Below are 22,030 nucleotides of genomic sequence, written 5' to 3' on the forward strand. Positions count from 1 at the left end.
CATTATAACTACTTGGACCTCACTATAGAAGATCTCTGTGACCAGAGGCAGAGGCAGTGGATCTGGTCCTCCCAGAACGTACTCTTTCAGTTTTTCAGTTGCTTCCGTTCCGTTGTCCGTCTGTCCGTTGCTTTTCTTGGATTATTACTGGTTGTGGTGTTTCGGTGTTTGTAGTGTTCAATTTCTTCTAAAATAATAATATTAATCACGATTTGCGCTGGAAATTGTGAAAAATGGACATTGACAACGGTGAGTATTGTTTATCAAGAATAATAAAATTTTGAATCCTTATTTTTATTATAATCAATATCAAAATATGGAATGCGCATTCTATTGACGTGAATGTCGACATGTAGGCCTAGTAATTTGTTAGGTTAGAATTAAATGTCACTTAAAAATTCAGATACACTATTTTATACAAAATACAAGACACATACAATAAACAAGTCAGGATTAATATGACTCACGATTTTTTATAAAATTAAATGCATGAACATATATAATTTATAAAAAGCATATAGCCTAGGCTTATTTTAATTTCTTCACCTAGCTTCCTGAAAGAGGGTATCGTGTTGTTCAATATCATTATGACAATATATAACTAATAAAACTAAATTTTGTTGATGTATAGACCAATATTATAGTGGATTATTTAAAATTTTATTGTCCATTCTATAATTTTAATCGAAAATTATAATTATCAAAATTTTTACGTTTAGAATGCTCAAGTAAACCAATAGCGCTCTCATTTTAACTCATTGGTATCTAGCATTAAATATGGGGAAGCATCACCCTATTAATGAATCCTTCACTCTTGTCAGACGCACAGTAGTAGAAAAGTATCGTAGGCTTTTCTGTCTTTGTATGTTTGACAAGAACTTTAGAGAGAATTGAAAAAGCTTCAAATTTTGAACACGAATACTTGGAACCTTCCTTCTTACAGGTAAATTTCGCTCTATTGAGTGAAGAGGAGATCAGTCGTTTTATTTGTCTCTTTGACATGCCATCTCAATAGTTTGTGTAAATGTTATGAACGTTTGTGTTTTTAATTTCTTTTGACGAAATCTATCCAGTGTAAAGACTGGTCATGGATGGAAAAAAAATTGAATTGAATTGAAATGTGAAGATTTCATTCAAATATCTTTTTTCTTGAGGTTGGTATAATTATTATAGCAAACCCATGTTTAAGCCCTTCTTGCAGAGAACAGCTAATTTTCCTTACTTTTGTGGTTTTATTTACTATAACTTAAAATATTACCTATTAAAAGCGTTGCAATTCAGCACAGAAGTATTGTATTATCAAATACAAACCTTGTGGTACACTTGCTGTGTCTAAATCATACTCTCAAGTGTATGAACCTTTCAAATATTTGAAGCAGAACCCCCTGAAGAACTTTCTTTGTCTATTGTACCAGCAGTTCCACTTAAAATAGGAAAAATCAAAGATGTCAAAGACCTCTATCCTTATATGAAACAAGAGATGACAGTTTTATGAAGATTTTTTTGCGAGAAGGGTAACTAACCAAGAAGCTGGACAGGTACACAACTTCTCCACTGATTCAGAAGATGAAGAAAATGATGAACCGCTGGCCATGGATGTTTCTTCATAAGACATTTACATATTATTTTCAAATAGGATAACACTTATATTTGGGGCATCATTTCAACTAATATCTGGCATCTGGTTTCAAGATTTCATTGAACTATGAACACTTTTGAAGATTTATTTTTCATAAAGACATAGGCTATAGTTTTCAGCCAGAAATTAATACGATTATATTGAATAGGAATAAATAAATAATTAAATATATTAAACAGTATTGTAATATTCATTACCTATACGAAATTTACTCATTAAAATAACCCAAAACCTTATTGGGGAGAACAGATTTATAAGTCCTAGAATTTCATAGAGAGTATTCTCCCCAATAAGGGCTTTCAACATACTTCCATATTATATTAAATTAAGAATGAAGTATCTTGAAATAAAATTTGTTTTTATCAATTTACCATAGAGAACATATTTTCAAAAGAATTTAATGATTCATATTTCAACAATGTTAACCGAATGTTACAAGATATATGTGTAAAAACTTTGGATCTTCATATCTCAGAATGATAGTTTTGAGTTACAGCCCTTATTGCACCTACCGCCTCAATTTGTCCATTCATTTAAAAAAGCTGATTCTATTTGAGAGATATCACACAGACAGACTGACTTTATGCACCAACACATGATTCAGCTGAATACATTAATTTATAAGATCTATATTAACTCGCTTCTGTCAACGTCTGTGGTCTCTAGCGTAAGAGTCGAGTTTCCGGAAATATAATTTAATAAAATTGATCAGTTGACGAGATCAATTCTGCTATCTCTTCCAGTCAATGATTTAAGGCTCAACTCACACTTACACGACGAGTCAGGTCGCGAAGAGACTCGACTCTAGTCGAAAGAATGTGTTTTTAAATGGTGACGTCACGGAGACTAGAATCGACTGGTCTAAGTGTCACCATTTGGAAACACGCAATGCTCTCAACTAAAGTCGAGTCTCTTCTCGATCTGAGTCGCGTAAGTGTGAGTTGAGCCTTATAGAATCAACAGTTGCCTCTCTCATCAAGTTTTCATTTGAATAATATTTTTTCTCGAATTTCAAGCTTATTTCCAATTTTAGGTAAAAATGTTACTAGACATTAATTTTAGAGATTAACATGCTCAATCTCTTATACTTGAATTTTTTCGTTCGAATTGTATCTGAAGCCTGACAATTGGAAATCTGAAATCAAACTTAGCATAGATGGGGTGGAGGTCCTGAAATTTTTACAGATATGGGACTTGTGACAGTTGATAGAGCTTATCAATGACTATTTTAGATATAAATTTGATCCAAATCGTTGGAGCCGTTTTTGATAAAATATCGAAAAACCCTGCTTTTGACATCATTTCAGCCGCCATCTTGAATTGCATTTGATCGAAATTGTTCGTGTCGGATCCTTATAGTGTAAGAACCTTAAGTTCAAAATTTCAATTCATTCCGTTAATTGGGAAATGGAATATCGTGTACACAGACATACCGTACATACACTCATACACACACACATACAGACCATTACCCAAAAACCACTTTTTTGGACTCAGGGGAACTTTGAAACGTATAGAAATTTAGAAATTAGGGTACCTTTATTTTTTTGGAATAGGGTAATAGGGCAAGGGTAATAGCTATATTTGAATATCAATACCAACACTGAGGAAGGTGACGTATTCTTAATAGCTTTTAACTCATCACGAGATTCACGGCTTGGCTTCAGATAATACTGATTGTGTATCTTAGGGCTGCCTACCCTGACCAATGATGTTGATGTTGTCTGCAAAAAGCAATCTAGAAAGGACCAGGTATATTTTTTTATTTTGAAAAAATATACCATTTTCGAAACAACAGGCATGATAGCCCAAAATTGTTCTCATTACAAAAATATTACACTGTAAAATATTATATTACCGTATTAATTAAGATTGGTAACAGGAAATATATATAAAATTCATAAATATATTAGCTTATATGAATTTTCAGGCAGAATAAAGCCTATGGAAATGTAGATCCAAGTAGCTTATAACATAATATTTTATAATATTAAATTTTAGCTGAAATATAATATTAAATTTTAGCTGAAATATAATATTAAAATTTTTTATTAATATTGAAGTATAGGCTAGTGTAGATCATTCATCATTAATAGGACAATAATGGACTATGCACTGAGTCTTGTGGCACTCAATAAGTCACATTTTATTCTTTTGAAGTAGCACCCATTATTGACACCTCCTGACTCATTATTGTACTAACCTATCTATTAGTCTGATTCTGTACTAACTTATCTCAGATCATTCCTAATTGAATGATGTTTGCGTCATTGTTTCTTATCGGTGTTCGGTGTAGAAATGTGACATGTAGACGAGGCAGGTGTATAGTAGAAACATTATTCAGGCCATGCAAAACGTAAATGCCTCTGGAAGCTCATCTTTTATTGTAATTTTCATCAATTGATTAGTACAAAATCTTCATACATATGCAAGTTTATTAATTTATTAATTGATGATCAAAACACATAATCAATGAAAAGCTAGGCTTACTGCACTTACTATTCAATTCCCTAATTTTGATTAAAAATCAGTCCAAAAAAGTGTGTGCTTCGTAAGCACTCTTAAACAGATATTTTTGATCCCAAAATTATGACAAGTAGGCCTAGTTTTTGAATTTAGAATGTTAATAAAATAAATTTATTGAAAACAATCGACTCTAGTAATCAATTGAAAACTTGATAATTTATTGAACAAACTTTCTAGTCAAAATAAAAACAACTTCTCACTTGATAATAAAATGAAAATCTTGATATGTAGCTTAGGCTATAGGCCCTATAGGCCCTTTCGGACTGGACACGGGTGCCTTTAATATGAGACCGAATATTTCACAATTGACAATTTAACCTATGTGCGAGGTTCCTCCCATTGCTAAAAGGGAATATTATTCTACTTTATTATTTTTTACAAGTACTATCATTATCAATTCTATTAAACCTTGAGAGATGTTTCCTAATGTTTGACTTTACTTCACATACTTAAAACTATTTTATCTCTACTTTAAGCCTAATGAGTGCACTTTATAATTTTATTTTTGTTTATGCTTTGTAAAATTTTAGAATGAAGTGAATAAAGAAGATTTTATTTTTGATTAGATATTATCAAAGAACAATCTATTACTCAAATTTTCTTTTATTTCAATTTCAATTTATTTATTATAGAATAAAGTTTGACACTCACTTCACATTAGAAAAGTAATATTCTTCTTGCTTGTAAGTACTTTATTCAGTTATTTTTTTATTTATTCATACAACAAGTACATCATTAGAAATGATAGGGTGAGAAAAAATAAGAAGTTGGTGCAGTTGACTTATGAAAGCCCGGAACACACGTGTCATGCAGCGTTCCGAAACGACTCATGTCCAATATTTCTGTAGGGTGGAGGGGTGATAGGAGAACAGATCATATGACGAACATTCTTTATCAACTCATTTATTAATACAATTACAAACATGAGATGTGTGGCATGCAAGATTCTAGGCCGTTGTCATCCGTGATTAGATTGGAACGATGCATGACAAGTGTGGCCCTGGCTTGGCAGGTGTGTCCCGGCTTTCAAAAGTAAAGACTTTCGTTGAAGAAAATGATGTAAACCTGGTTTAAAATGAGCAATGCCAATTTAAAATATATGTTTTGAATTGTTATATGTAGAATTCTTCTCAACAACCTTCAACACCTTTGATGTTGTCTCTGTTCCTAGACAATAATTCGAGCGGCAATCAAAGTGCAAGTGACAGCGAAGATGATAAGGAGTCAGTGAGGTCAGGGAAGAGTGCAGCTTCACACGCTTCGTCTTCTAAGCGATCTCATCGCAGCCGCAAGTCGGGCTCCATTCGCTCGCCTGCCAGGTCAGAGTCTCGCTCGCCCTCGCCCTCCAGGAATGGCTCATTGGCAGCACGATCCCGCTCCAATTCTAGATCCTCCAGGTCTAGATCACCATCTGGTTCAAGACAAGGCTCCCCGTCTCCTGACAGGTTGCAGATTAGGTCCCAATCAAAATCGCCCTCTCGTTCAAGGTCTGCTTCCAAATCACCAGCCAGGTCTAACCGATCTAACTCCGAATCGCCCGTCAGATCTCGGGTAGGCTCTAAATCTCCCATGTCACGATCTGGCTCAAAATCTCCCCCAAGATCCCCGGCCGGATCAAGATCTGGTTCCAGATCCCCAGCTAGATCAAGGTCTGGTCCAAGATCCCCAGCTAGATCAAGGTCTGGTTCAAGATCCTCTGCTAGATCAAAGTCGGGTCCTAGATCTCCTGCTAGATCAAGGTCTGGTTCAAGATCCTCTGCTAGATCAAAGTCGGGTCCTAGATCTCCTGCTAGATCAAGGTCTGGTTCAAGATCCTCTGTCAGATCAAAGTCGGGTCCTAGATCTCCTGCTAGATCAAGGTCTGGTTCAAGATCCTCTGCTAGATCAAAGTCGGGTCCTAGATCTCCTGCTAGATCAAGGTCTGGTTCAAGATCCTCTGCTAGATCAAAGTCGGGTCCTAGATCTCCAGCTAGATCAAGATCTGGTTCAAGATCCTCTGCTAGATCAAAGTCGGGTCCTAGATCTCCAGCTAGATCAAGGTCTGGTTCAGGTTCCCCTGCTAGATCAAGGTCTGGTTCAAAATCTCCAGCTAGATCAAGGTCTGGTTCAAGATCCCCCGCTAGATCAAGGTCTGGTCCAAGATCCCCTGCCAGATCAAGGTCTGGTTCAGGATCCCCTGCTAGATCAAGGTCTGGTCCAAGGTCCCCAGCTGGATCAAGATCAGGCTCGAAATCGCGGTCTGGTTCTAGATCGGCCTCTCCCACCGGATCACACAGGGCACGATCACGTTCCAAGTCCGGCTCTGTACGTTCTCGGCGCTCCGGATCTGGGTCAAGGTCGGGCTCGAGATCTCGTTCAGTGTCAAGAGCCAGGTCCGGCTCCCGTTCACGATCACGATCCAGATCCAGATCGGGTTCTCCTAGACAGAAGGCTCGATCAAGAGCCAGCAGGTCCAGGTCCAGATCCAGATCACGTTCCGGATCACGTGGACGTCGCAGTAACCAGAATTCTGACGGTAAGATTCTTAATGCATGATATTTATAAGCTTAGTAAGAAGCTGAATAGCGCTAGATTTATATAGAGAAAATGTGTATAACATCATTTATCAAGATCATGCATATGTTTGAATTGTTACTGTCAGTATTTTCAATTTAAAATTGGCTCAACTATTCCAGTAATTTGGTCAGGGTATATAAATTTAGGCATGATTAACCTATAATTCGATTTTGTAAAGATATAATTAGATTAAAATGCTTTCAAAAATTAATTAGAATCTCTGTAAATGTTTTACTGGACCAAATTACTTGCGGATTGTATAAACAAAATTTAACTGTTCTATTATAACAGGTTTCAATTGTATTTTCATAAAAGGATACTTGAATTAGGCATAAAATAATTGAAACCACAAGCTGTACGTTCTCAAAAAGATCAATTTGCTATTTTAACTAATGGCGTTCTTTATTAATTAAAAATCCTGCTGCTTTTAGACATTACTGCTTGCTGTTATTTTTTTGTTTGAAGAATTTGCATAGATTATTGATTAAAGCGGCGTTAAATTTAAACTAAGAAAAAAGTGGGTTCAAACTAGTATAATTATCTATTTACTTATTTACAGATAATAATTTCATTTTGATTAAGAATTATTTTCATTATTTTTCAGCCGAGGAAGTAGAAGAAAGGAACTCAATTGTGGATAGTGACAACGAATCAGATAAAGAAAAACAGCAAGGTACCTATATTTAGAATTTATTCAGACTGCATTTCTTGAATCTGAAATATTTTCTAAAATCTGCAATATTGAGTTGGATTTATCTCCCAATTCCTTAATAGTACAGTACTCGTATTGTGTATATGTTCAAGAACAGAGAGTGATTTGTTATCACCAATGGTGTTTTAAAAATGAATGAATCATTATAATTATGAATTTTATATTCACTTCATATTAGTGTAATAGGAATTTTCAACTCAATCAGCAGTATATCTAATAATATGTATGCAAAATAATAGTTTTAATTCTTTGTCTCTCATCTCTGAATTCAACATATTGTTTCATACAACTTCAGTTACTGGAATTTAAATCCTATATGTAAATAACATAGCATAATCATAAAAAAGTTAGAAAAATAGCATCAGATTTGAGTCAATATAGAACCATCTGAATAATTATTTTTCCAAATACGGTCTTCCTGTATGAAATATGGAGAGCAAGCAACAGACAAATTCTTTATAAGGGAAACGTGTATGATCTTGTTAATTATTAAACATTTCCCACATCCTTACCCTTGCTAAGAGCACTGCTCTTCTTACATTTCTCATTGTTGCTTCAATTTTTAGGTGGTAAAAGTGGAAATGAAAACGACACAAGTAGAGTACATTGCGACACTGTTATTTTTACATTTCTTATTGTTACTTCAATTTTTAGGTGGTAAAAGTGGAGATGAAAGCGACACGAGTAGAGTAGTAAAGAAAACAAAGAAGAAGAAGAGAAAGATGAGTGATGATGAGTCTGGAGGTGACTCGGACGGAAACGAGAGCGACGCTTCGAGCGCGAGTCGACCGAGCAAGCGCAAGAAGAAGAAGAAAGCCAACAGAGCGGTGCTTGACTCTGACGATGATGGGGAGGGGGAGGGGGCTGGTTCTGGTGACGAGTCTTCGTCCAGAAACAAGGTGAGCGAATTCGTCTCTAGTGATGGTTCAGCAACGAGAAAAAGGTCGGCTGCCCCCAAGAATAGTGTATAGACTATATACTATCCTTGGGCTGCCCCTATTACGCTGCAATTTCCAACCTTTTCCCGTCACTAAACCGTCTATACAAAGCACCTGTAAAATAACTATTGTGAGATTTATGTACAAAGACAGCACCTATTAACATTGGCATAGAGAAAAGATAGCATAAGAAGATATCCCATAGTATAGGTCGTTCATGTTTCAAATTTCAATCCGTTTTTTGTTAAATCAAGCCGATTATTGTCGTCTAAGTTACTATCCATTATTATTGTTTTGGCCGGATGAGAGTGTAAGAACGGCACAGTATGAGAGACTACCAGCACGGAGTAAAAACATATTCCTTTTTCTGTGCTACCAGCGTCATATAGCTTCACGATAAAGAACTAGTTGGACTATCTGCTTGAGTTAACAGTAAAATTTGGAACATAACGCCCTATACCATGGGATATCTTCTTATGCTATCTCTTCTCTGACATTGGTCTACTACCCTTGTCATTAGACAAAGCAGATAGCTCTACCCTGTTTCAGCTCAGCACCGTTGCCAACTCGTTTGTTGGCTTCAAAGAAATAACCTAATAAAATAGGTACCAGAATATTTGATCTCACATAAATTCATAATTGAATCATAAAAATATATTTTCTTGGCGAATATAATATATTTGAGTTTGATGATATAATATTTGTCATTTTCAAGAAGGATCAATAATATTGATATTAAGTCAGATAAACCAGGATAACTTCAATCACAGTCACAGCTATATTCTATAGAAACTAAAAGGTGGCATTGCGTTTCTATCTTTTCCACTGATTTTATTTCGTGAATCGCACTGATTTATATATGAAGTGCTGATAGATAAATGATAAATTACTTTTATTCACACTTTACAATAAAGCTGATTTATATATGAAGAGATTATTGACTCAGCTTTTCATTTAATTTTTTCTCCACTTGCCTCTGTGAACCAATGGTTTTTTCAACAGCTCTTCCTCAGATCATGTGCCAGGATTATTTTTAAATTTAAGCCTTTATCAACTTTTTGGTTTGATTCTATCAATATTGAGGTATTTGTTATAAAGTTGTAAGTGATTATCCTTCTCATAGAAGTCTGCCGCCTGCCTTGTTAACAACTGCTTTGCAACGGTTTTGATCTTGTTATTGTTTTCAAGACGCTGACCGCACTACGAGAAATATGAGAGAAGTCAGAAATCTTGAAGCGTCTTTTTTCTCTCGCCTTATTGTCTTCTTCCTGTTCCATTCACAAGTTGTTTTTAACCAAACTCTGTTCTTGTTACTACAAACGATTCCTGTATTCATCATTCAACATATGAAAAATGCGAAATCAAGGCACATCTCGAGTGAAAAATGTTTTTCCTCCACCTACTGTCAAAAGTACTTACTTTACTCCCTGAAACATGATACTAAAGTGTCACTTTTTCGCTCTCGGTACTAAAAAACAGAAAAACTCCCTAGGGAGTAAAAGTGACTCCATTTAAATAACATGGGAAGCATCTCTCTTTTAAAAACGTACATTTGGAATAGGTCAGAAGGTCTAAGCTCAGATAAGGAAGCATATACTAGAGTAGTCATTAAACCAACTAAATTCAATACCTCAACCAGACATTTGATCGATATATAAAATTTGGGCAGTTGTAGAAAAAAATTTGTATGTAATTCGCGCGTAATGCTTCTTTATCGCTCTTTATCCGCTTCGCGTCAGGAGCAGCTGAGTCAAACCCCGTCACATGACCAGTGGCGTGATCGTCTTTTCAGACTCTCATTGGTCAGGAAGCTCTTTTCCCCCGGCCTCCTAATTTTCAGCGACCCGGTGCAGCTTCAAGAAGACCTGGGAGAAGGCAGTAGTTCGGTGAACGGGTTCGTGTACGGCTGCGTTCCGAGCGGCGCTCCTAATAGTGGTGTATTAGTGGGTTAATATTCTATTCTGTATTTTAGTGAATGGAATATTGTATGTCGAATTGCCGACTGTATTTGAAGATAGAACTTCCTGGGGGATTTTCTTTCTTGTTGGTTATTTTTCCTAAATTCGTATCACTGGGGGTGAACGAGTTATCCTTGGTTTTGAAACCTGTAAGGGATCTCAAGTTTGGGCTACAAATAGTTGAGTGGGAAATTTAGCCAGGCTCTTATAGCAGATTATTTTTGAGTACTTAATTTATAAGTCTCGACTCTGTCGCTTCACGACGTTTTTAATTATAATACGGGAAGTGGGAATCGGTTCGCTATTCTCCGTATCAGTATCCACGTCATTTCAGGTAATTGTATGTCAGGACTGGTAGTCCGTATATTTTTCCTTCTCTGTAGTAAGGTGGCCTTTAGTTTAAAGAGTAATTTTTCTCCATTGAGTTTTTATTCTTGTAGGGAAATCCCTGTCCTTTTTAAGAATAGTTTTTCTCAATTAATTTTTATTCTTGTGGGAAAATCCCTGTTCCTTTTGAGAAAAGTTTTCTTGATTAATTTTTATCCTTGTATAGAGATTATTATCATTTATGGTAAATTTTCCTTGCTTAGTTTTCATTCTATAGAGTGGCCCTGTATTTTAAATTCGCTTAGCAGTTTCTGACTTGCTGTAATACCTAGTAGGAAAATTCCAATCATTTCCTAGAGAACTCAGGTACAGCTTGAGTTCGTCCTTGTCGAAGTTGGTAGACTGCGACGTCCTTTCTCTTTCTTTCTCTTCACTTTCCCTATTCTAAAATCCTTCTAGCTCTCAGGTACAGCTTGAGGACTTCCTCGCCGAAGTTTCTAGACTGCGGCATCCTTTCTCTTTCTTTCTCTTAATTCTTCCTGTGTTAAAATCCTTCCTGATCTCAGTTCCAGATTCGAGATCGTCCTAGTCGCGGGTTTTCAGACCCGCGAATCCTTTCTAAAATTCTTAGAAACCTGTCTTCTTTAATAGCAAATATTATTTGCTGGTTCTCCCTGTGGAAAATTCACGAATTTTCCCGTGATCTCAGTTGCAGATTAGAGATCGATCTTGTGGTAGTCCTTAGACTAGCAATTACTTGGAAAAGTCTATTGAAATCTTTTCCTGAATTAGGAGTCTCTGACTCGATATTTTCCTTGTGGAAAATCCTGGAAAAATCCTTTCCTACCCTGACAACGACAGACTGTTGTCTTCCCGATATTATTCTACAGACTGTGTCTGTGAAAAATCTTTTCTATCCTCTCATAATAGTCGACATACTGACTATTGATTTAAAAGCGTTTCGGACGATTGAGAGTGATTCCCATACCCTTAAGGGCAGTCACAGACTGGCCCTTAATAACCGGCGCGCAGTCATCAGATTAGCGCGGAAATCCTGTTTAGCAGTTTCAGAATTGCTGAAAATCCTTTCGCAGCCGCAGGCTCGCGATTCAGAAATCCTACACCTAAAACCTTATTCTCTAAATTTTAATTACCACATAATTGAAATTGATATACTGTATTTAGCTAGCAGGTCCAGCTTGCTGAGAGTTAGAGGGCAATTCTCAGATTGCGGATTATTGAGCAGACATTTATTTGCTGTAGAGAATAATAATCTTATTATTGATTCTCTGTTCCCTATACCTTATACCGTATACCTCATACCCTGCACCCTATTCTCTATAGCTCTCACCGTAAACCCCATTGAAAACCTACATCCCGGGCTTGCAGGTACAGCTTGCTCGCCGTCAATTCGCAGTTGGTTCAGATTGCGTACTACCTTTATAAATAGAATTATTGGTAGGGATCTGATAGTCAGATCCGTCTCCTTGTATAGGGTTATCTTAATCTCCCTTAACACCCACCCTGTATTCCAAAGGCCGAGGGCCGAATCGGCCAGCAACGGCACGGGCAAACACTCTTCCCCTGAAAGTAAAAATCTCGCGAAAGAAGCAGAGGGTAAAGAATCAGGATAGAGGGAGAAGTGTAGGTCCAGTATCTCCACCAGTCAATACGGTCACCGACCCCGACCCATACCCGACTGTAGCTAGTCCGCGTCGTAGCAATACTTCGCAATTATTAGAAAACCTAGAGGGTGGAATAGGTCATGCTAATATAACCAAACTCTGTTCTTGTTACTACAAACGATTCCTGTATTCATCATTCAACATATGAAAAATGCGAAATCAAGGCACATCTCGAGTGAAAATGTTTTTCCTCCACCTACTGTCAAAAGTACTTACTTTACTCCCTGAAACATGATACTAAAGTATCACTTTTTCGCTCTCGGTACTAAAAAACAGAAAAACTCCCTAGGGAGTAAAAGTGACTCTATTTAAATAACATGGGAAGCATCTCTATTTTAAAAACGTACATTTGGAATAGGTCAGAAGGTCTAAGCTCAGATGAGGAAGCATATAGAGTAGTCATTAAACCAACTAAATTCAATACCTCAACCAGGCATTTGATCGATATATAAAATTTATGTTTGTATGCTGAAATTATTATTACAAACTTCATATCACTATACTAGAAAAAATTTATATTTTTTTCTTTTAATAATCCATGTTATTCAAAATACCAGCCAACGAATATTACTTATTAACTAATCAAATTTGAAACGGGAACTTCATCATAGCTGTAGTTGTGGCTGTCATTATTGTTACAACTTTAGCCGACAGATAGTGCTGTCGGAGGATAACTATGATTACAAGCCAGCTGTTTCTGTTTACTTTTTAGATTATGTTGTAACACATTGTTCGGTCACATACGTTTTTAAAAATTATTTTATTTGCAGTTTTTATAAAAATGTAGATGGAGGAAAAATGTTGTGTATATCACGAGTGAAAAATGTTTTTTCTCCCTCAGGAAAATTGTTGCCCTCGGCTTTGCCTCGAGCTTCAAACTTTTCCCTCAGGGAGAAAAAACAGCACTTTTCACTCTAGATATACAAATAACTATTTCATCTTTTTCTAGGCCAGTAAGAAAAAGACTGCTCTGTCCGACTCAGAGGATGAGGATGATGCTAAGAGCAAAGCGGATGATGACGAAGAAGCGAAATCGGGGCGAGAAGACGGTGACGCCGAGGAGAAGGCGGAAGGAGATGTTGAGCAAAATGCTGACGGCGAAAAATCAGAGGTGCTACCAAACATATCTGATGAATCGGACGACGACAGACCTAATAGAGAGTGAGTAGTCACAGATAATTAATGGGAAAATCAGTACTCATATGTGATATTTGAATATTTTCTTCGAAGTGCATCTCATTGAAAATGAGAGAAACAGCAAGTTGAAAATTAGGTATTCAAGTGTAACAACAGTAACTGTTCAAACAACAGAACAGAACTGTAACTGAACAGAACTTTACTAAGTAAAAATTGAATATGTTTTAAAATCAATTTAAATTTGTCTTCAGTAGGCCTATTCTTGGAATGAACGTTGTATATTGTATCTTGACTTATCATTTTTCAGTGACGATAATACCCATGGGATGTCTGATTTCGATATAATGCTGATGAAAAAGAAAGAACTGACGAAGAAAAGGAAAAGGAAAGATATTGATATCATCAATGACAATGATGACATTATAGCACAACTCTTGTCTGATATGAGAAACGCTGCTGAGGTAATAAATTCTTGAAATATTTTATTGGCTCTCAAGCTTCAATGTACGTTTCATTTTTTCAGGGCATTTTTCAATTTAATTCAATCTGAATTGATGAATTCGCACATAAAATGAAAAAAGTAGACAATATGAATAATATATCTTCTATCTTCTAATTGTAATGTCCATAGCATATCTTAATAGAACTATGATCTGGAAAGAGTACCTTTTCGAAACAATTGATACGGTTGAAATTGGCAACGCAATTAACAGTCTAATTTTGTCAGGTTGGCAGTAAGTTGAAGATGGTTTCTAAACAAGATTAGAGTTCTGTTACTTTATTACTTAGCACTAAGTTGAAGAACTTATTTAAAATTCATTTATTGAGAAATAATTTGATTGGGCACTGCTACTTTAATCAGAGCTAATCCCGTGAGTGTAGATTAAGTTTGCTTTTTTGGTCATTCAAAATTATTTTTTTAATTTGTGAATATTTTCTATTATAGTGATAATAATATAAAATGTTTCTTTTATGTTTCGTTTTGAAGCATCTAAATTTAAAAATATACTTTGTGAAAATAATTAAGAACTGAAAATTATGTGAAGTGAACAACTAGGTACCTACAAGACTTAACCTATTTTGGACTGTGTGTATCCTTATCTAAATTTTGGAGAGGAATAGCACAAGGTTACCTTATTTTTTTCCCCTCCCTATCATTTTTGATTATGTATGAATCAATAAAGAATAAAGATAATTAAATCTCAATGTTTCAAATAAAAAATTTATGACGGTAGTTGCTTTTATCAATCAAAAATGATAATAAAGATTTTTAATGAATTTGAATGATAAATATCTCTCAAAAATATTCTATCTTTTTATTCCCGTAGCGGAGCAGGGTGCCCGACTAGTTATTGATTTTATCTACTAGTAATTATGTGAACAGTAGACTTCGCGCAGTTATAAACAATAGCCTCCTCTCATACTGTCCATCGGAGTAAATTTTATCCTGTCCTGTCGTGTCGGTGAGATATCGATGTGAAAACGTCTAATGGCTGTTATCATCAAAAGCTCAATGGCTTCAGTATCAGTCAGACCTTGGAATGAGCTAGACGTGTTTTTGTGGTCTCCGTAAATAAGTCGAATTGTGAGGAATTTTGAAGGAATTAAGTTTTGTAACTTTGCAGTGTTATGTTATTGACTGTAGTCTTTTAATATTTCATATCGGTTCTCGTGTTTGAGTGTTCCTTTTATTAAAAAATTGCATTTTTGTGAGTTGCAAACAAGTTTTTTCAATCGTCAGCCACAGCAGTTATTGTTCGGCCGTTATCATGAGCAGCAAACAGCAGATAAGAGCAGGCCTTCGTTCATCAGACAGTAGCAGCGATAAGCCTGATAATGTGCCGGTCGGTGAGTCCACCCGTTTCTCCTCTCTTTCGTTGGACGAAAAGTTATTAACTATTTTCAACGAGATTAAAGGGGTTAAAGAGGAACAAAAATCGATTATCCAATCGATTGAAGACATTCAAATTTCTGTGGACGGCTTTCGTAAGAATTTGAAAAGTCATGATGACAAGTTAGCTAAGCACTCTGAACTTTCTTCCGCTTTGAATGCTGAAATAGATTATTTAAAAAGTGAAAATCAGAAACTGAAATCTGAAATGAATGATTCTAAACAATACAGTAGGAAAAACAGTGTTGAAATAAGTGGTTTGCCGCTTAATAAATCAGGGGACAATTCATCCACAGTTCTGAACAAGTTGTTCACCTTTCTAAAATTCAATTTCACGTCAGATATGGTTGATATCATGCACCCTCTTCCATCTAGAACTGATAGTGACGGTAGAAGTGCAATAATAAAATTTGTAAAGCGCACGGACACACTGGCATTGCTAGAACTTGCTAAGAAAAATAGGGGTCTGAAGGCTAGTGATGTAGGACTTCAATCTCAAAACTCAATTTTCATTAATCCGTCACTTTCAAAAGAGAATAAGCAGTTGTTCAAGGACGCTAGGCTAATGAAAAAATCTCATGGAATTAAGTACGTCTGGGTCCACAACTGTAAAATTCTAGTGCGAAGGAGTGACGACGATCGAGTTTATCCAATAAATAGTAGGGAAGACTTGGTCAATTTGAAGAAGAAATATGATCCCGAATTGAAGAAAAACATTGCTCAATGAGTACAGTTTTTTTTGCTCTCTTGCTCTATGAACTGGATTTCGCCTAACACTGATTTTGTCTTTCACTCAGACTAAACTATTTTACTTTAAATTACATAGTCTATGTCAAAATTTTTTTTCTGAAACTGAATACTACTACTATTATCAATATTATAATCCTCACATCTTATTCCATAATGTATTATTCTAACAGCTTAATTTAAAGAAGGATAATTAAATTTATGAATTCGATTGATTTATTCTAATAATATGCTGCTATTGTAATTATTATAAACTTTATTAATTTCGGAGAATTGTGATGATATCCATCTAAATTATATTTTTCAAATAAAACTTTCTATTTATTCAATAATTTTGCTTATTGTGCTCAGTAGTATGTTAAATTCAAATAATGAAAGATTCAATGAAATCTGCAGGTAGTTTTTTATAAAATTGTTGACTTGAGAAAGCAAGTTATATTTCTATGATGCTTTTTTTGAGTTAATTGAATATTCTTCCAGATATTCATTTATCCTTGAACTTTCATTGAAAATTGAAATAACACAATTTCATTTTGTAATAGTGTTTTAGTGAATTATTGTTTGTTTTTATCTGAATTTTCCATTTTCTTTTTCAAATTATTGCTGGTAATTTCATTAGCACAATTTGCAATGATTTTAATTTGAATGAACCCAATCTTTTAATGCCTAAGGAAAGCAGTTTTTTTTATTTCTTGTTTATTCAGTTTCACCATTTATTCTTATCTTTTGTTCCTTCAAGTAATTCCGACTTTTAATCAAATTATAATAATTTAACGGAGACTGGAAAATAACATCGTTCTGTTATTCTAAAATGTCGTTAAATCTTTTATTAGTTTGTGTGAGTGTGTGTGTGAATGGTATGATTTTTGTTATCGAATACAATGAATTATCACTTCATGTGTGTGTATTGTGTGATTTTGTCTGTCTATGGAGGAGGCCAGTGACACATGTACATTACTAAGAGATGTTGATGAAGTGAATACCTCTCATATTTCAGAGTGTTCAAACCTAACTATCCTTCACCAGAATATTCGGGGAGTTAGTAGTAATTTTGATTGTTTTTTAACTTATATTAACTGCTGGAAAATTAAACCTGCAATAATAGTGTTGTCTGAAGTTTGGTTGACTTTAAGCGAAGAGGCATTATTGTATTGTATTGAAGGATACAACCAATTTTCAAATATTTCTGTTTTTACCCGTGCCACTGGTTTAATTGTTTATTATTCTACTGAGCTACCTGATTTTTCATGCAGAGTTTTAGATAGTTTATTAGAGGGAGCTGACATTGTTAATCTTGAATGTAGTATTTCCAACTACAAATTCAATCTTGTGTGCCTATATCGCTGGCATGGTTTTAATATTGAACATTTCTTTTCAAGTTTTACATCTACCTTGGAGAATTTAAGACCAGTTGACTCAATAATTATTGGTGATATCAATATTAATATTCTAAATTATGATGATAGCATAACCGACAACTATCTTGAAATATTGAGCTCCTTTGGTTTTGAGAAAATAATAGACATTTTTACAAGAATTACCGATACCTCTGCTACTTGCATTGACCATTTATTTGTCAAATCCCATGATTTTTCACACTTCATTAAAGGATCAGTTATAGAGACAGAAATAAGTGATCACAAGGCTGTGGCTTTGACTCTCAGTCGTAGAAACTTACTTAACAATTATAGCTGTACAACGGATGTTAAAACTATTATTAATTATGATAGCTTATGTGACATGCTTATAGCTCATGACTGGTCCGATGTCTTGTTTAGTAATGATATTGATTATAAATTCGATAAATTCTTGAAAACTTTTCATATTTATATAGATAATTCAACTTCAGTTATTAATATAGAAACGAATAAAAGAGGCATTCGAAGATTAAAACCTTGGATTTCAGAGGGGTTGTGTGCAGCATTCTCTTCCGAGACAAATTGGCAAAGTTGGCAAGGAGAAATCCAGGAAATTGCAGATTACAATCTAATTGGAAGGTTTATTCTAAAAAAATTAAAACTTTGATACAAATAGAAAAAAATAAATTTTATTCTTCAATTGACGATCTACCTCCAAAACAAAAATGGTTTACTCTTAATAAGCTGTGTGGCAATCCCAATAAGAAAAGAAAACTTGATTTAAAGATTGAGCACGATAATACTGTTATCACAGATAAGAGTACCGTGGCTGAATTATTTAATAATTTTTTTGTAAATGTACCTAAAGAGGTTGCAACCTCCATAAAGAATGACCGCAGGGCTTGGAATGAGTATGTTAACTTTTTCAGAGTGGATCAATGTCCTAGATCTATTTTCTTTGAGCCGGTAACTTATAATGAACTTTTCCTACATATTTCTAAATTGAAACAGGGTAAGGCTCCTGGTGATGATAAAATATCTTCCAAACTTCTTAAAAATGTGGCAGTTGCTATTGTTCCAATTCTTACTGATATATTCAACTGCAGCCTCTCTTGTGTTAAGTTTCCAAGCAGGTTAAAATTAGCTAAGGTTATTCCTATTTATAAAAGTGGCTCACATTCTAATCTTACTAATTACAGGCCCATATCTCTGGTTTCAGTGTTTTCAAAACTTTTGGAAAAAATTGTTAAAATAAGACTCCTTAACTTTCTAAATTCAAACAATTTCTTTTATTGCCGTCAGTTTGGTTTCAGGGAGGGTTTCAACACTGAAATGGCTCTTGAGAGTTTCTTGGCTTCAATACATAACAATCTCAATTCCAAATTGCCGTCTTGTGTATCAGGTCTATTTCTTGATATAAAAAAGCTTTTGACACTGTAAATCATTCTCTACTACTTGATAAGCTGTTAAGAGCGGGCATTAGAGGTGTTGCGCATAGTTGGCTTGTCTCCTATCTGAGTAATCGACACCAATATGTTTCTGTTGGAAATACGAGAAGTGAGGTTTTGAGTGTTGATTATGGGGTGCCACAGGGTTCAGTTTTGGGCCCTGTGTTATTCCTCATATTTATAAATGATCTCTTTTCAGGAGACTTTAATGGATTGCCGGTCTCATTCGCGGATGATACTGCTTTTTCATATTGCGGTACAACCAGTGAAAATCTATTTTTAAAGATGCAGGAGGATTTGCATAAATTACTTGTCTGGTTCAACTGTAATGGTCTTTCTTTGAATGTATCCAAAACCAAATATTTGCTTTTTACATTAACCACATCTTGGCAATTTCCTTCAACGCTTAAATTTCATAATTACGCATGTGATCAGTTAAATTGTGATTGCCAAATAGTACAGCAATCTGACAGTGTAAGATATCTTGGTGTATTGTTAGATGAGAGGCTCATATGGACCCACCTTATGCGTAATTTAAAAACATATCTTTTGATACTTTTAAGAAAATTCTACTTTCTTAGAAAACTTTTACCTCAACCGGTTTTAAGACAATTGTATTTTGCTCTTGTAGATTCTAAGTTGAACTACGGAATAACCTGTTGGGGCTCCACTTATAAAACACATATAAAGCCGTTAGTCACTATGCAAAAATCAATAGTCCGTGTTATGAAGGGTGTAAGGAGAACCGAGCACTCATTCCCAATTTTCCAAATGTACAATTGTTTACCTTTGCGCTACATCTATGTTTTTAAAGTATTATCTTCTTTCTTTATGCAATCCGGGGATCGTAGTAGGCAAATGTATGAGGGTTATCATTTATATGCAACAAGAAGTGTAACAAACAATTTTTTAAGACCACCTAAAGCTTATAAAACTTTTTTTCAAAAATCTTTTGTCTTTCTGAGTCCAAAATTTTTTAATAATGTACCTGATAACATAAAACAAATCAATAACATTCGTTCATTTAAGAAACAAATTATCAAATGGCTTATTTCTTCTCCACCTGAAAATATTGAGGGGTTGTTCACTGTCATTGGTTAACTTCATGGACTTCATCATGGTTGAAGTTGGATTGTACACACATGAATTATTATATTAGTGCGTGAATGGTGTGTGAATCTGTGTGTGAATGTAGCATCAAGAAAAATTTTTTTTTGTTATTGATACTCCTACTTGCGAGCGAATTTGTTTTAATTCAGCAAGTAGTATTTTTTTATTTTGACTTTCTATTAGGCCTATTATTTTCGAGATTATCTTAAACAAATTGCAGTATTCATTCATTATTGTTAATTCAAACGTGTCTCATTTTATTTATTGTATGTATAATGCTATACTGTCAAAATAAAAATTATTTGATTTGATTTTATTTGAATTGAGATATATGAGAACTTGAAGTCAAATACAATACTTTCTCTGTGTTCTTCAAAGCATAATTATAGGCCTACATAGAATGTTGAACTCTTCAATGTCGTACATTGTTTTTTCTGTATAATAAATCAACAAGTGAAAAAAAAATTCAAGTAAAAATCTAACTAAGCTACTTTCCAAGACATTCTGGCCCGAGTTGAAAGCAGAGAAAGTGTTACTTTGAGTTATTAATTGCATGCAGTTAATAATCCACTCGTCAGCTGATTTATTATGAATAATTCTATAGTATGATTCTCATGGATTAACGTATGAAGGAAACTCCTTTTCCTTTTATATTATCCTTGAAATACAACATTTTTAAAAACCTTATATTTATATACATCGACGCGCAATTTAAAAAGGAACATACCTGTCAAATTTCATGAAAATCTGTTGCAGCGTTTCGCTGTAAATGCGGAACATATAAACATAATATGTTGTTTTTTTTAAACATAAATACATAAAGAGAAATGCAATCCCGTCGACTTGAATCTTAAACCTAACTTCGCTCGGTCAACAATGAATATAATTAAAAATGAATGATAAATTAGATTTCTAACTCCAACTCAAAAGACAAACGCGATCCTTGGGGGAGATAATCCATGAATTAATTGAATTTGTAATCTCTTAGATACTCTGATCTATTCATAGATAGGCTTACAATTAATGTCAAGTGAAAAGTACAAACACTGCAGAATCAAGCAAACATATTGGGCCTGAACAAATATCACGGCATTATACGCAAAAAATAGAATCCTGTCCAAAATTATTTATGATCTCACCATTGATTACCAACAATAGTGTAATAATTAAAAAAAATAAAACAATCCTAGGTACTGTTGAACCCCGGTTACCCGAAATAAAGGGGCGAGTGCCATTCTGATAACCAATTTCTCGATTAAACTCTGCATATTATGCTAAAAACATGCCTATTAAAATATCCTATTGACATGTGCCCTTCAGCTTAGCCTATTAACATGGTATGAAAGAAAATTAATTTACAAAAAAAGGGGCGCAAAAGTCACTGGACAGTTGGTTAGAGCAAGACTAGATCTATTTGAACTTATTTCTCATTACAAACAATATCTAGAACTATTGTTATGCTAAAATTGACCTCCATTTCCATTAATACACTTTTAATGTCTTTTTGAAACACTGTTCCATGAGTTATTTATTCACCAACAGCACAGGCTAGAACTAGGTCTTGCTGTTATTTTTTCTTCTTTCAACCAACTCCAACCGTCCAGTGACTTTTGCGCCACAGTGTACAATACATTGTCTTATTCCAGATACAAACATGCTATAATGGATAAGAAATAGTATAAACTGAACAACTGAAGTACTACAGAATTGTATTCACAGAAATCAGTGATTTATGGGGCCGTTTTGGTTGACCCTAGTTCCGGTTATCCTGAATCCGATTAATCAGGTTCTACTGTATATTAACTAATCAAAACAAGAACAAGCATAATTTCATTTCATTCAACCCCAATTCAATGGAAAGAGAGAATATCCACAAGAAATTAATTCTGAGCATTGACGTGAGTTGTAAATAGATTTGTAAATATATTTCTCTAGTGAAATTCACTTTGAACTGAAAACATTCCTTATGAATAACAATAATGCTTCTCATTGAACCAA

At 34.6% G+C, this 22,030-nt stretch overlaps 1 protein-coding gene across 2 annotated transcripts in view; it reads left to right on the forward strand.

Moving 5' to 3' along the window:
• Positions 1–91: 91 nt before the first annotated feature.
• Positions 92–22,030, forward strand: part of LOC111048080 (protein IWS1 homolog) — a 31,106-nt gene continuing 9,167 nt past the window's right edge. Inside the window, exons 1-7 of one of the 2 annotated variants that reach the window (XM_039424359.1) lie at positions 92–249; positions 5,337–5,814; positions 5,845–6,680; positions 7,326–7,394; positions 8,088–8,332; positions 13,291–13,502; positions 13,786–13,939. In XM_039424359.1, coding sequence (XP_039280293.1) covers positions 234–249; positions 5,337–5,814; positions 5,845–6,680; positions 7,326–7,394; positions 8,088–8,332; positions 13,291–13,502; positions 13,786–13,939 — 2,010 coding nt within the window. In that variant the 5' untranslated portion in view covers positions 92–233. Of the gene's footprint in view, positions 250–5,336; positions 6,681–7,325; positions 7,395–8,087; positions 8,333–13,290; positions 13,503–13,785; positions 13,940–22,030 lie in introns of both variants that reach the window. The other variant, XM_039424358.1, reaches the window with a different exon arrangement.

Source organism: Nilaparvata lugens, chromosome 3, assembly GCF_014356525.2.
Source record: "Nilaparvata lugens isolate BPH chromosome 3, ASM1435652v1, whole genome shotgun sequence".
Classification (NCBI taxonomy): domain Eukaryota; kingdom Metazoa; phylum Arthropoda; class Insecta; order Hemiptera; family Delphacidae; genus Nilaparvata; species Nilaparvata lugens.